The sequence below is a fragment of the Nannospalax galili genome, unplaced genomic scaffold (assembly GCF_000622305.1).
Source record: "Nannospalax galili isolate Female #2095 unplaced genomic scaffold, S.galili_v1.0 scaffold120, whole genome shotgun sequence".
NCBI classification, from domain to species: Eukaryota; Metazoa; Chordata; class Mammalia; order Rodentia; family Spalacidae; genus Nannospalax; species Nannospalax galili.
This window is the reverse complement of record NW_008350324.1, coordinates 4,888,491-4,904,199: the sequence shown is the minus strand read 5'-3', so window position 1 is coordinate 4,904,199 and position 15,709 is coordinate 4,888,491. Positions and strand designations below refer to the sequence as shown.

The window sequence follows — 15,709 nt, the reverse complement described above, 5'->3', positions numbered from 1 at the left end:
ATTTTATGTGTATGTATGTATGTATTGTCTGTAAGTATGTAAGTGCACCCATGTCATACAATGCCTGCAGAGGTCAGAAGAGGGCATCAGATCCCCTGGAACTGGAGTTATGGATGATTGTTAGACACTGTGTGGATCCTGGGAACTGACCCCAGGCCCTCTGCAAGAGCAGTCAGTGCTCTTAACCCCCGAGCCATCTCTCCAGCCCTTAAAATTAAATCTTTAAAAATATATACCTTGGAGGCCAGGCGTGGTGGTGCACGCCTTTAATGCCAGCACTTGGGAGGCAGAGGCAGTTGGATCTTTGTGTGTTTGAGGCCAGCCTGGTCTATGTAGTAAGTTCTAGGCCAGCTGGGGATATAGGGAGACCCTGTCTCAAGAAGATCAAAAAAAAAAAAAAAAAAAAAAAAAAAAAAGGCTTCAGTGTTACCTCCTAAAAGCAAGCGTATTTGTTCATGTAACCACAGAATATTATCAATATTTATATTGTTGTAGAAGCACTGTTGATTCCCTAGATCCTTGGATACTTTCAGTAAAGTCCTTTATAGCAAATGACAGAACAAAATTACTTTTTGCCTTTCACCTTCTTCTGGTCCATAGTGTTGTCTGGGACTTTGTGCCCTATTATACTTGGTGTCAGTGTCTCATTACTATCCTTTGATCTGGATAATTCTCTGCCTCTATCTTTCATTTGTGAAGAGCATAACACATCATTACTTGGTAGAATGTTATCTTTTGGGGGTTTGTCTACTATTCCTCAAAACTAGATTTAAGTTATAAATTTTTAAAAATTATTTATTTTTATTGTATGGATGTTATGCGTGTATGTATGTAAGTGTACCTGTGTTGTGCAGTGCCCAGGGAAGTGGAGAAGGGGGTGTTGGATCCCCAGGAACTAGATTTATGGACAATTGTTAGCTACCATGTGGGTACTGGGAATCAAACCCCAGTCTTTTCACCACTGAGCCATCTCTCCAGCCCTAAGTTATACATTTTTGGCAGAAATATCAGAGATGACATTGTTGTTCCCTGTGCATTGTGTCTTCAGGCTCCCAGTTTCAACTGAACCCATAACTGGTGATGCTGTTATCATGTGAATTAGATAATATGTGTCACTGTCATGGTGCTGTGTACTTGTAATCTTTTAAAATATATTTTATGTGTTTGCCTGCATGTATGTAAGTCACCCATATGTGGGCAGTGTCTGCAAAGACAGAAAAGAGTATCAAACCCCTGAGACTGGAGTTACAGATGATTGTTAGCTGCCATGTGGGTGCTGGGAACCAAACCCTGGTCCTCTGTAAGAACAGCTGGTGCTTTGAATCACTGAGCCATCTCTCCAGCCCCATATACCTGTAATCTTATACTGTAAAACCTGTTTAAAAAAATAAAAAGGAGCCATGGTGGTGCATGCCTTTAATCCCAGGACTTGGGAGGCAGAGGCAGGCGGATCTTTGTGAGTTCAAGGCCAGCCTGGTCTACATAGTGAGTTCCAGGACAGCTGGGGCCATAAGGAGACCCTATCTCAAAAAAGACAAAAAAAATTAAAAATTACAAAAGAAAAACAAATTCTGTTACACATTCTCTACTCTGAAGTTTATTGGCTTGTTTATTTATTTTGGTATTTTTGAGATAGGGTCTCTCTGTAGCCCCAGCTGGCCTGGAGCTCACTGTGTAGACCAGGATAGCCTTGAACTCAGAGAGATTGACCTGCCTCTGCCTCCCGACTGCTGGGACTAAAGATGTGCATCACCATGCTTGGCATGATTGGCTTTTTAAAAAAAATTATGTTTGTGGAGGAAGTTTAAATTGTTTTCTGAAAGTATCTTGTTCTGTTTCTATATGTATCTGTCACCATATGTATATTACAAAGCAGAGCTTGTATTCTTCTATTGTAATCTAGTACCTTGGGGTGAACTATTTGCTTCTCCCTAGCAGGGAGAATCTGGCTGCTGGATCCTTAGTATGCCTACTCATTTATAAAGTAGTTTGTTTGTGTACGTGTTTATTGGTTTTCATTGCGTGCACTATATTTAGCAACCCCAACCATACTGGCAATGCCCCTGTCCCATGCCTATACCAGCAGGACAACAGGTCTGAAGTCCCCACCCAGAAAAAGTGACTGAGGAGACAGTAAAGGGAAGGGAGCCTTGCTGTGTGCGCCAGTCACTCTGCTCATGGACAGCCGAGCCATGGTGGTGTCGAAAGCTCTGCTGTGGAGTCCTTACTGCTCTTTCTCCTTCTTCAAGATGGTTTCACCCAAACATCACTGGTGTGGAGGCAGAAAATCTCCTGTTGACCAGAGGAGTCGATGGCAGTTTTTTGGCCAGGCCCAGTAAAAGTAACCCTGGAGACTTCACTCTGTCCGTTAGGTAAGTTGGAGGGTGAAGGAGACCCTATTCAGTATGTAGACCCTTTCCAGGCCACATTTGGTCATCTTGCTCCCTCCCCCAGATCTGTAAGATTTGCCTGCTTTGCTATGGGGCCACATAGGGCAGTGGTCTGCTCCCAGGCTCTTTGTGACCTCCTGTAGTGACAAGTCTTGGGAACTCTACAGGGGGCCTTGGTGGTGGGTGTTCTGCTTGGAGAGGCAACTGAGTGAATTGGGCTGATAAACAGACTTGGAGCCCCCAGTGCTGAATCTTGGTTCCTCACTGCTTGAACTAGCTCCTGTGTTTTTTTCTTTCTCTGCTGAGGATTTCATCATGGGAAACAAGCTTTGTATAGTTTCTTCACATCACTTTCCTTTGTCAAGAAGTAAAACCTTGGTGAGGAAGTTGTGGTCCCCTTTGTTCCCCTGTCCAGTCCTGTGTCCCTCCCTCTCTCCTCAGAGGAAGCCTCAGAGGTTGGCATTAATGGCTACTTTATAATAGTCAGGTAGTGGGAACATACCATACTTATCCATTCTCATAGTGATGAACCCTGGGCAGTTTCACTTTTTTTTAAAATTTGAGGGACAATATAGCATCCTTTTATATATCTTTGAGCAGGTATTGGGAATTTTTTAATAGATTTTTTCTTATTTACTTCTCCTTATACTAGTTCATTCTAGGAGCTTAAACTGAACTGCATTATAAACTTGATTTTGTAGATATTTTTAAAATAAAGAAGGAAGTAAATCATATGTCTTTGATAATTTATTTAGAATCTTGTTGAGATTTAGGAAGTCTCTCTCTTTTTGAGTTGGGATATCATGCAGCCCAGACTTCACTCAAACTCACTATATAGACAGAAATGACTTTGAACTTCTGATTCTTCCTGCCTTAGTCTCCCTGCCTGAGTGCTGGGATCACAGGTGTGTACAATACTACATCTGGTTAGCAAACATTTTTTTGAAGACTGACATAAGGCAGGCAAGTGCCAACCAGTCTACCCATTTTAATTTTTCAGATGATCATGAATAAAATATCACATTTTTAATTTTCAGAGGAAGAAGCTTAGTCACAGAGATTTAAGTTGGTAAAGTAGTTCAGAGACGCTAGTAAGTAGCAGAGCCAGGACCACAGAACCAGCTCTTTTGTTTTTTTGTTTCCTCTAACTTTTTATTTTATGTGTATGAGTGTATTGCTTGCATGTATATCAGTGCACCTGTGTCGTGCAGTGCCCACGGAGGTCAAAAGAGGGTGTCAGATCCCCTGGAACTGGAGTTTTGGATGGTTGTTAGCTGCCATCAAACCTGGGTCCTCTGCAAGAGCAGTGAATGCTCTTAACCTCTGAGCCATCTCTCCAGCCCCCTTTCCTCTATCTTTCAATTTAGTTTAGTTTAGTTTAGTTTACATTACATTGTTTTATTTTTATTTTTTTAGAAGAGGAGTCTCCCTATAGCTCTAGCTGGCCTGGAACTTGCTATGCTGGAACTTGCTAGGCTGGCCTTGATCTCATAGAAATCCACCTGTCTCTGCCCCTTGAGTGCTGGAATTAAAGACATGTACTGCCATGCCATGTCTGACTCTGTTTTGTGTTTTTGAGACAAAGTCTCATGTAGCCCAGGTTGGCTTTGAACTTGGTATGTAGCTAAGGCTGGTCTTGAACTCCTCCTACTAAGTGTTGAAATGACAGGTTTGAGCCACAAAGGCTGTTTTTTGCTTATTATATCTAGTATGTTTATGTGTACAGTTATTTTCTCCTTGAACCTTTTGAAAGACAGTTGCAGGTGTGGTGACATTTACCACCCCATACTAAGTATCTCTATGAACAAGGACATTCTGTAGAACCAGTATGACTTTTATATGTTAGAGATTTTAATATTAATCTGATAATCTCTATTAGGTTGTCCATATTAAACTTTCCCTATTATTTCATGGGTTTAAAATATGTTTATAGCCCCAGCTGGCCTGGAACTCGCTGTGTAGACCAGGCTGGCCTTGAACTCACAGCGATCCGCCTGCCTTTACCTCCCAAGTGCTGGGATTAAAGGCGTGCACCTCCTCTCCCAGCTGTTAATGTACTTTTTTTGTATGATGTGTGTGTTACAGTGTGCATGCCAGTTCTCTTCTGCTTTTCTGAGGGTTCTGGGACTCACACTTAGGTTTCCAGGCTTTGGCAGCAAGTGCTCTTACCTGCTGAGCCATCTCACCAGCCAGCCCTAGCTTTTTTTTTAAACATTTATTTATTTAGGGTATGGGTGTGTGTGCACAAGTCTGTGCAAATGGCATACATGTGGAGGTCAGAGGACAACTTGTGAGAGTTGGTTCTGTGCTTCCACCATGTAAATCCTGAATTGAATTGAATTGAATTCAGATCATCAGGCTTGGTGGCAAGTGCCTTTACCTGCTGAGCCATTTCACTGGCCTGTTGATTTTTGTTGTTGTGTCTTTTTGTATTTATTTATTTATTTTTGAGACAGGATCTCATGTAACTGAAGCTGGTGTTAAACTCCGGATGCTTTTGCCTCTACCTCGTGAGTGCTGGAAATACAGATGTTCAGCACCATACTTTGGGGCAGTATGTGTATGTTTAAAAGCAAGGTTTTTTTTTTTTTTAATTTTTTTGTCTTTTTGAGACAAGGACTTCCTGTAGTCCCAGGCCTGGAGCTCACTATGTAGACCAGGCTGGCCTTGAATTCACAGAGTGTCTCTGCCTCCCAAGTGCTGGGATTAAAGGCATGTGCCACTGTGCCCGGCTGTTTTTTTTTTTTTTTTTTTAATTTTTAACAGGGTCTTGCTCTATAGCCCAGTTTGGCCTTGAACTCATGTCAGTCTGCATGTCTCAGCCTCCCCAGTTCTGGTAAATATTTGAGTTTTTATTTTTTATATATCTATATCTTTGTAAGGCTTCTGGTGACTACTCTGGTCCTGTTTTCTTCTCCCTCTTCTCTTCTTTTCTTTTCTTTTTCTTTGAGACAGTCTCACTATGTAGACCAGGCTGGCCTTGAACTCACAGAGGTCCACCTGCCTCTGCCTCCCAAGTGCTGGGACTACAGGTGTGTGCCACCATGCCGAGCCCAATCCACTTTTAATTCTTTTGGGCAAATATTTAGGATTGGATATTCTGGATTACAAGGTAGGTGAGTGTTTAATTTTGTGTATCTTTGATTAATAAGGACAACAATTGTCACTTTACTTACACCATAAAATAGGTCAGTCATGGGGGCTGGAGAGATGGCTTAGCAGTTAAGAACACTGGTTGTTCTTGCAGAATACCCAGGTTCGAATCGTAGCACCTACATGGCAGCTAATAACTGCCTGTAACTCCAGTTCCAGGGGATCCGACAGCCTCTTCTGTCCTCCGCAGGCATTGCATGACATGGTTGCACTTACCTACATGCAGGCAATACATGCATACACATAAAATAAAAATAATAAAAAATATTTTTAAAAAATAGGTCATTCAGAATAGAAGCTGTGCAGATACTGACAAGATGCAGTCCTGTGGGTTGTGATGGTTGGTTGATTGGGTTATTTCCTCTTCACTGTTTTTGTTACAGGCATGGGGTGAACTTATTCCTTGAGTTTGTTTCAGTGTTTGGGTGAAATCTGCTATAGAATGTGAGAACTTTTTTTTATGAATATTGTTCTTTCCTCCCCTTTCAATGAACTATTTTAGAAGAAATGGAGCTGTCACCCACATCAAGATTCAGAACACTGGTGACTACTACGACCTGTATGGCGGGGAAAAGTTTGCCACCTTGGCTGAGCTGGTCCAGTATTACATGGAACACCATGGGCAGTTGAAAGAGAAGAATGGAGATGTCATTGAGCTCAAATATCCACTGAACTGTGCAGATCCTACCTCTGAAAGGTCAGTGTTCTAGTTTATTTCCTGTTGTGATAAAACACTCTGATCAAAATGAACTTGGGGAGGGAAGGGTTATTGCACTTACCCTTCTAAATGACAGTCCATCACTGAGAGAAGTTAGACAAAAACTCAGGACAGGGCAGGAACCTGGAGGCTTAGAAAGTGAAGCAGGGATCACAGAGGAATGCTGTTTACTTTCTTGCTGCCATTGGCTTGCTCAGCTACTTTTCTTATACAACAGCCCAGGATCACCTGCCCAGGGGTGGCGTCACCCACAGTGGGATAGGCCTCCCACATCACTCAACAATCAAGAAAATGCGTCACAGACATCCTCACAAGCCAGTCTGATAGAGGAAGTTCCCTAATTGAGGTTCCTTCTTCCCAGGTGTGTCAAGGTAACCACAGGCACTATCTAGCATAGTCATCAGAGTGACCATAAAGTCTTCACTCTTCTGGGCCATGTATTATACAAAAGCTTTGTGGGGTACATAACGGTCTATAGGACTCCAAAGGCTGGTGTCTGTTTCTTAGGCTGCCATCTTTAAAATGTTATGTTTTGTTTTATTTGTGATAGGATCTCATGTCACCCACATTGTCCTAGAACTCGTTATGTGGTGGATGATGACTTTGAATTTCTGATCTCCTATCCCCACGTCCTGCATTATAGAATTACTGACATGTTCCACCATACCTGGTTTATGTGGTGCTGGAGATTGAACACAGTTTTGTGCATCCTAAGCAAACCACTCTACCAGCTGAGCCACATCGCCAACCGTAAGGTGTCATTAAAGCAAGACTGATAGGATCAGAGTCTTCAGAGACTCTGCAAAAGCTACAGTCAGTATTGCTTACGTGGTTCTACAGGCGCTTCACTTTGCCTGTGAATATTTAGTGCGTGTTGTGATTCTAAGATTTCTCAGACTTCTGCTGATAAGTGTTGGGAATCATTAGAGGAAAACATGATAGAGATACCCAAACAGCAGTTCTCTGTGGTACCAGTTGTTCAGCAGTGCCACCAACAGAGGTCAGGTTAAGCCCAGAAGTAGAAAAGCAGAACCTGTAGAGGACCAGCTTTCCCAACCGTTCTTTAATGTTATCACGCAAATGTGTGAACAAGACCTTGCTTGTAGAGAATTATGACATTTAGAACTTGTTCCATCTGTGTTGGTACCAGGAAGTGGAAGCTGGTGTTTGATTTATTTGTACTGATGGAATTGGCTTCTGCCTTCTCCCCTTCATTCCTGATTCACTATAGACTTTGGGTCTCTGAGTTCCATTTGTATATTTTGGGGCTTTTCCAGCCTTCCTCTTATGCAATCTCTATTATATGCTGATAAGTTGTTTCTACTGTAGCTTCAAGCTAGAGGCCGTCATCTGTCTCTGCATGCTTTATCTCTGCAGTAGCCTTTCAGTGGAGTGTGGATGGAAGGAACTGACCAGGTCCTCTGCTGATGAGGTTGCTTGCTTTCTTATCAAAAGCCACGGCATTAGTGTGACCATGTCAAGATGTTTTCTGTGACATCTTAGAGCTGTGTTATCTCAGAGTCTGTCATTGGATGACCTTGGACAGCCTACATGAAGACTCTCCAGTATACTAGTTAAAAGTGCAAATTTCTGGGTCCTGTTCAGACATAGGTGTGTTGCTCTCTCTGGTTCTAGGGCATGGGAATTCACATTTTTTAGCAGAAACCTCTGTCCCTGCTCCAAGTCTTTTGTGTGTGGTGGGGGGGGGGCTGCTTTTTGAGACAGGGTCTCCCTGTAGCCCCAGCTGGCCTGTAACTCACTATATAGACCCGGCTGACCTGATCTCACAGCGATCTACCTGCTTCTTCCTCTGGAGTGGTGGGATTAAAGGCGTGCACCACATTAAAGTTTGACATGATAACCCAGTCTAGTCCAAAGAACCTGACAGCAAATTTGGAGACTATTTAAGTTTAGGATGGAAATATATGGAAATTTGAAATGCTTTGAATTAGTTTATAGGAAAGACTCTTTATCTAATGTCAAAACAAGAGCAAAGATTTGTAATTATTTTGTTTCTTAACTTTTTTTTTTTTGAGACAGGGTTTATGTAATTGTGGCTGGCCTGGAATTCACTCTCTGGACTAGGCTGGCCTCGAACCTCACGGTACTCTGCCTCTGCCTTCCAAATGCTGGGATTAAAGGCCTGCACCATCACACCCAACAATTTTTTTTTGAGACAAGGCCTCATGTGGCTTCCAAATTGCTATGTAACTGAAGGTGATCTTGAACTCATCTTCCTCTACTCCCAGGTGCTTGGATTATGGTCATGTCCACTTTGTCTGGCTTATAACTTATATCTGTTAAATGATTCAACAGCTGGTTCTTTTAGACAAAGAAAAAAATGGCAAATTACATTTTAAAAAAGACTTCATTATTTTTTTTTTTATTTTTGAAAAAATATTTTATTTATTATTTTTATTTTATGTGTATGAGTGTATTGCCTGCATGTATGTGAGTGCATCCTTGTCATGCGATGCCGTGGAGGTCAGAAGAGGGCTTCGGATTCCCCTGGAACTGGAGTTAAGGACCGTTCGCAGCCGCCATATGGGTGCTGGGAATTGAACCCGGGTCCTCTGTGAGAGTAGTCAGTGCTCTTAACCGCTGAGCCGTCTCTACAGCCCCTCATTATTTTTATTTTATATGTATGAGTGTATTCCTTGCATTGTGTATAAGTGCACCCATATTGTGCAGTGCCCTCAGGTCAGAAGAAGATGTTAGATCCCCTGGAATTGGAGTTACAGAGAGTTGTTAGCCACCATGTGGGTGCTGGGAATTGAACCAGGGTCCTCTGCAAGAGCAGTCAGTGCTCCTAACTGCTGAACCATCTCTCCAGCCTGGCAAATTTCTTTTTTTTTTTTTTTTTTGGTATTTTTGAGACAGGGTCTCCCTGTAGCCCCAGCTGGCCTAGAACTTGCTATATAGACCAGGCTAGCCTCAAACTCAGAGATCCACCTACCTCTGCCTCCCTAGTGCTGGGATTAAAGGTGTGTGCCACCACCCAGCTAAACTACAATTTTTTTTTTTTTTTGCCTTTTTGAAGCAGGGTCTCCCTGTAGCCCCAGCTGACCTGGAACTCACTAGTGCTGGGACTACTGGTGAGCACCACCACGCCCAGCCTAAATTACATTTTTTAAAGATGGGCAATTTAAGAGGAAATGGGAAGCATTGACAATATTGTTTCCAAATGACCCTGGGTTTCTTTAAGGAGTTTAGTGGTAGCTGGGAGTGGTGACACTACCTATATCTCAGCACTCAAGAGCCTGAGGCAGAAAGGTCAAAGTTCAAGCCCTGCCTGGGCTATGTATTGAGACCTTGTCTCAAAAAGCAAAGCAAAACAACACACAGGCACGCACGTACGCACACACATACAAAACAAAACCAAAAATTAAAAAATAAAACCTATGAAAAAGTTTAATAGTTATTTTTTAACATATCTTTGTCATTTTTCCTGCCTGCTTGGAATGCAGAATCTGTCTAGTAGAAACATTCAGTCCGCTGGAGGAAGATGTCTGTTTGAAAGCTTTGCTCAGGAGAGATGACTATGTGTGGTATGTGCACACCCTGGCTGAACTTGGCCCCTTTCCCTTTTCAAACATGTAGGTGGTTCCATGGTCACCTGTCTGGAAAAGAAGCAGAGAAGCTACTAACGGAGAAGGGGAAGCATGGCAGCTTTCTTGTCCGGGAGAGCCAGAGCCACCCTGGCGACTTCGTTCTCTCAGTTCGCACAGGTGACGACAAAGGGGAGAGCAACGATGGCAAGTCCAAAGTGACCCACGTCATGATCCGCTGTCAGGTAGAGCTCATGGGACCTGTGGATCTGGGGCAGTTTCAGTGGCAGTCGTCTTGGGGGCTTCTGCTGGGAGAAGACAAGATATTAGTATCTCTAGTTCTTTTTTTTACATTCAGGTTTTCTTTGCTTATTGCTCAAGGCCTTTTACATATTTATTGTAAATGTTTTGTTGTTTTGAAGTGCCATTACTTTTTCTGTTGTTATTTTAGTTTTTTTTTTTTTTTTTTTTGAGACAGGATCTCATGTATCTCAGGCTGGCCTTAAATTCAACAGATAGCTGAGGATAATCTCGAGCTCTTGGTCCTCCTGGGCCACCATGCCCCGCTTTCCATTGCACATTTTCTTTGTGGTCTGTCTGTGGCTGATGCCTCAGTGTACTGCCTTCTGTCCTGAGCGATCTACTAGAACTGGTCTCACACCTTGGCTTTTACACAGCAGACCTTGGCTTTTCATGAGGATTGTCACTGTCTGACCTGACACTATGCATTTGGCCCTCCATATCTCTGGATTCTGCATCTGTGAATCCACCCAACTGGGGGTCACCAATATTTAGAAAAGCAGTCCAACATCTAAACACATGTAGACCTTTTCTTATCTCCAGCCCTAAGCAGTATAGCACCATAGCTAGTCACATGGTATTGACATTATGTTAGGAACTGGAAGGAATCTGGAATGGACTGAATGTGTATTGCAGGGTGTGTAGAGGCTAGATTTTATTTAGATTTCATTTTGTTTTATTTACTTTCTTTGGTGCTGGGATGGATCCCAGGACTTCACACTTGCCGGACACCTGCTCTACCACTGAGCTACACTCAGCCTCCTCCCCTTGTCTCAAGTCTTTCCCCCTTTTATCAGCCCTGTCGTTTCCTTTCCTATCACTGCTATTTGAGTTTTCTGTTGATGAGGGAAAGTTGGTCTCAGGGTTTTGGTTGGGGAAATGGTTGTAGTTTTTATAGTCAGTCTGATAATGCACCCATCACCTCATACAGTCGCCTTTTCCCCCTTCTCTTTCTGGTAGGTATACTTCAGAAAACACTTTAGATATACTTTCTTAGCAAATTTCAAGTATATGATACTGTTATTAACCATAGTCACTGTGCTGCATGTTAGGTCTCTTGAATTTATAGAGAAGGTTCTTTGCATTGACTAGTACCTCCTCTTCCCTGCTCCCAAGGCCCCGATTACACTGTTCTGATCGCTGTCCCTGTGCATTTGATATATTTGGTTTCCACATATAAATGAGATGACATCATAAGTCTTTTAGTGCTTGCTTGCTTCTTTGATTTAATGTAGTGCCCTCCTGGCTCATCTGGGTTCTTGCAAATGATAGGGTTTTCTTCATAAGACTGATCATAATTAAACATATATGGTACATATGTAATATATATTCTTATAGAGGAATATGTGGGTTGTTTTGATCTGTTGGGTGACATGAATAAAAATGCAGTGGCCATGGGAGTATAGGAAAAAGTGTAACCTTAATATAAAGCATTAATATAAGCATTGTCTGTTTTGTTGTGGAAGGAGCTGAAATATGATGTTGGTGGAGGAGAGCGGTTTGACTCTTTGACAGACCTGGTGGAGCATTACAAGAAGAATCCCATGGTAGAAACGCTGGGTACAGTACTGCAGCTCAAGCAGGTTGGAAAGCCTCCTTCTCCTCAGCATTTAAAAAATCCAATATGGAACTTCTGACATATGCAGAGTGTACCAGGCAGCCTTCAGTCACTGTGACAAGATAACTTGAGGGACCGTGTAATAGGGAAAGGGTCAGTCCATGGTCACCTGATCCTGTTGCTTGGGGCCTGTGGTAGCATAGTTTATGATGGTAGAAGCATTTAGGGGAGGAGGTCTGTTTACCTTATGGCTGAGAAGCAGAGAGAGGAAGGGGTGGGGCCCTAATCTACTTCAGTGACATGTTCCTAATGAGCTGTCTTCTTCTCAATAGGCCTTAAATCCTAAAGATTGCAATACTTCCCCTAACCCTTAGAGCTCTGGACCAAGCCTTCAGCACATAAGCCCTTGGGTGACATTTAAGATCTTAGTATAATGCACACAGACAGAATCATGTCAGTTTCCTCACATCCTGACCCATCTTCACTTATGGTCAGCTCATATACTCTTTAGATACTTCATTCACTGACTACCTTCTGTGGTATAGGAAACAGATTCTAGATGTTCTGTCATTCCCACATGTATCTTTGAAAGACCTCATAGAGGTTTTTGTTGTTTTGGGGAGTTTGGTTGAACCTAGGACCTTGTGCATGTTAAGCATACCATGAGCTACCACTGAGCTATACTTCCAGCCCCCTTAGAGAGGATTTATGTATGTATGTATGTATATATGTATGTGTCTTTTTGAGACAGGGTCTCCCTGCAGCTCTAGCTGGCTTGGAACTTGCTATGTAGACTACTAGGCTGGCCTCGATCTCACAGAGATCCACCTGCCTCTGCCTCCTGAATGCTGGGATTAAAGACTTGTGCCACCACACCTGGCTTAGAAAGGTTTTACTATTTTTCCTTCAGTGCTGGGAAATCAAACCAGGACTTTGTGCATGTGTGCTACCACTGAGCTACATATGTAGCCCCCTTTTTTTTCTTTTTTCTTTTATAGTAACCACTCAGATAGACTTTATGTAGATATTCATTTTTTTTTTTTTTTTTTTTAATGTGGTCTTTCTATATAGTTCTGCTACCCTTTTGGTCCTCCTGTGTCATTGTTGGGATTATAAATGTGCATTACCATGCCTGGCTAGACTTTTTTAAAAGTTTTTTTTTTTTTTTACTTATTTATTTTTATGTGTATGAGTGTTTTGCCTGCATGTATGTAAGTGCACCATGTGCCTGCCTGGTGCCTATGGAGACCAGAGGAAGGCATGGATCCCCTGGAGTTATAGGCAGTTGTGAACTACCATGTGTGTTCTGGGAACAGAACCTGGGTCCTCTACAAGAACAGTCAGTGCTCTTAACCACTGAACCATCCCTCTAGTCCACCAGCTAGAGGTTTTTTAAAGTAGGGTCTCCCTGTAGCCTCAGTTGGCTTGGAACTCACCATGTAGACCAGGTTGACTTGTATCTCATAGAGATTCTATCTTGCAGAGATAGGCCTGCTTCTGCCACCCAGGAGTGCTGGGCTTAAAAGTGTGTGCCACCATTGCCTTGACCAGTTTACACTTTTTTTTTTGACAGTGGTCTCATCTCTAACTCATGCTATTTGCAAAGAAATCTGGGAATCTGGGTTTGAATTTATATCATCAGAGTAAAATATTTGAGATAGAAGAAAAACATTTCCTGACAGAACAGAAAAGAAAGTGAAATTGCACTTTTTTTTTTAAATCTTTTAAAAAAATTTATTGAGAATTTTATACATGCATATAAGGTGTTTTGTTTAAATCCATGCCCACTCCCTCCCCTCCAACTCCTCCCATATCTCCCCATCACTTTTTTCTGACAACTTCATGTACTCTTTAGTTCTTTCTTTTTTTTTTATGGGGCTTTTTGCTACTCTAACATTCCCCCTTCTAAAGAGGTAACCCTAAAATCTTTTAGGGATTAGATAAGAGCTCCCAAATACTTTTGACATTTTTGGACTTTTGAACAGAGTATGTTGCTAAAAGGCCCAAGGACATTTTGACTTTTAGCCAAGAAACTGGGGTCTTTTTACCTGCCTAGCCAATTCCTTCCTCCTATTCTTATCACACATCCTCTGAAGAGGTTACCCAGTCATGAGGCTAGGCAAGGTGGCTCAGCAGGTAAAGCACTTGCTACACAAAGCCTGATGACCTGTATTCTATCTTTGGAACCCATGTAAATGTGTAAGGAGAGAGTCAACACCACAAAGTTGTCTTTGAACCTACACGTGTGCACCCCATCCTGTCCTGCATATACACACAGTAATAAACTTTAAAAAATTTTAGATCATGTGAATTCCGTCTTTGTTTTTGTGATATTCTACATCAGTACTCTGTTAAAACGTATTCTCTTACTTTTCCACCAATTGCTGAACTTGGTCAGCCCCTCAACACAACTCGTATTAATGCTGCTGAAATTGAAAGCCGGGTTCGAGAGCTAAGCAAACTAGCTGAGACCACAGATAAAGTCAAACAGGGCTTTTGGGAAGAATTTGAGGTAAGTTATTTGCAAATTGTTTTTATGTGTTATTAAATCCTATTTTTAACAGAGGAGAAGAGAGCCTTATGTTTGGAATTAGTTCTGAAAGACTTGAATCTGACATCCTTAGTTGGTGACACGGAGCAAGTTGCCGAGGGGTCTTTGAAATAGAAGGGCATTGTGTTCCCTGGGAAGGGAGTTGGCATTTAGTCTTTGATGGATGAGCCAACAGCTCCATTTTGGTTTGGACGGCTGGCAAGACCCCAGAAAAACAAAAGGATCGAATTCCTTTGGAGGGTTTCCAGTATTCCCTTGGGTTTTCAGACCAACTGCAACTTCATTGCTGTGAGTGTGGCTAGAAGTGGCCCAGGTTTACTTTAGCCTGGGAGTTTGAGTTGATAACTTCGAAATGAAGAGATGGAGGAGACCTTTCCTGAGCTGCGTTCAGTGTGAGGATGGCTTGGGTGAAATGTCCTCTAGCTCTGTGTATTCACATGCCACTGACCCATTTATATCATCATGTTTTCCTTCCTTTATGCATTTGATAGAGAAAGCATCTTCAAAAACAAAGACTTAGGCATATTTATTCTGTGGTTATCCTTATGTATCCTTATGATCCTGCCTGGCACTCAGCAGAATCCCCAGGAATGTTTGGTGACTGAGTGAGTGTTTACTTTTAGCTAATGTTTGCAGCATTATATTAATGCTATTCCTTTTTTAAAGTGGTTTTTTTGTTGTTGTTCTTTTGAGACAAGATCTGGCCTGGAACTTGCTTTGTAGACCAGGCTCACCTCTATCTCATAGAGATCCACCTACCTCTGCCTCCCAAGTACTGGATTAAAGGCGTGTACCACCACACCCAGCCAAAGAACAGTTTTACTTATTCTTTGACATTTTGTACATGCGTACAATGTATCTTGATCACATCTACCGCCCCCCTTCTGTTTTGCAGGAATGGTTAGTTCATACTTTTTGTAGGACTTGAGGATTTAAGAGTTGACTGTGAGTGCGTGAATGAAAAAGAGTGGGCAGATGAAGGCCTTTCAGCAAGTGTCAGACAGCTTGCTGAGAGATATGCTATTTCCATCTTACACATAAGCATGAGGTCAGCACAGATGCTGATTGAATTCCAGCCCTGGAGATGGGTGGGTGCATTCTAGATTATTCTGGTGCTTGTTCAACAGTGGTGGGCAGGGACTGGAACTCAGGTCAGCTGTCTCATACCAGGCATTGGGGTGGGTCCTGGGATGACATGGAGCTTATGACAGACAGGGTTCTACTCTTTAGAAGGTTTTTGTTGGGAGAGAGGAAAAACAGTGACAGAAAGTATCCATGAGATGAGAAACAGAATAAATCACAAGTTAATTTCACATTTATTTATTGGTCCTATGGATCAAATCCAGGACCTCCTGTAGACAGAGCATGTCCCACTAAGCTAGAAGCCCACCCATCATTTCTCTTCTTTTTAAAAATATTTTCATTTTAATTTATTTGTGTGTGCCTGTGGAGGCCAGAAGAGGGCATCTAATCCCCTGAAGCTGGAGTTAT

General features: G+C 42.3%; 1 protein-coding gene across 3 annotated transcripts in view; it reads left to right on the top strand.

Annotated features, from left to right (window-relative positions):
- Nucleotides 1-15,709, top strand: part of Ptpn11 (protein tyrosine phosphatase non-receptor type 11) — a 91,142-nt gene that overhangs the window by 26,952 nt on the left and 48,481 nt on the right. For 2 of the 3 annotated variants that reach the window (XM_008847504.3, XM_017801764.2), the window contains exons 2-6: nucleotides 2,250-2,372; nucleotides 6,046-6,240; nucleotides 9,862-10,054; nucleotides 11,576-11,692; nucleotides 14,066-14,179. In XM_008847504.3, coding sequence (XP_008845726.1) covers nucleotides 2,250-2,372; nucleotides 6,046-6,240; nucleotides 9,862-10,054; nucleotides 11,576-11,692; nucleotides 14,066-14,179 — 742 coding nt within the window. The remainder of the gene's footprint in view (nucleotides 1-2,249; nucleotides 2,373-6,045; nucleotides 6,241-9,861; nucleotides 10,055-11,575; nucleotides 11,693-14,065; nucleotides 14,180-15,709) is intronic. The other variant, XM_029570563.1, reaches the window with a different exon arrangement.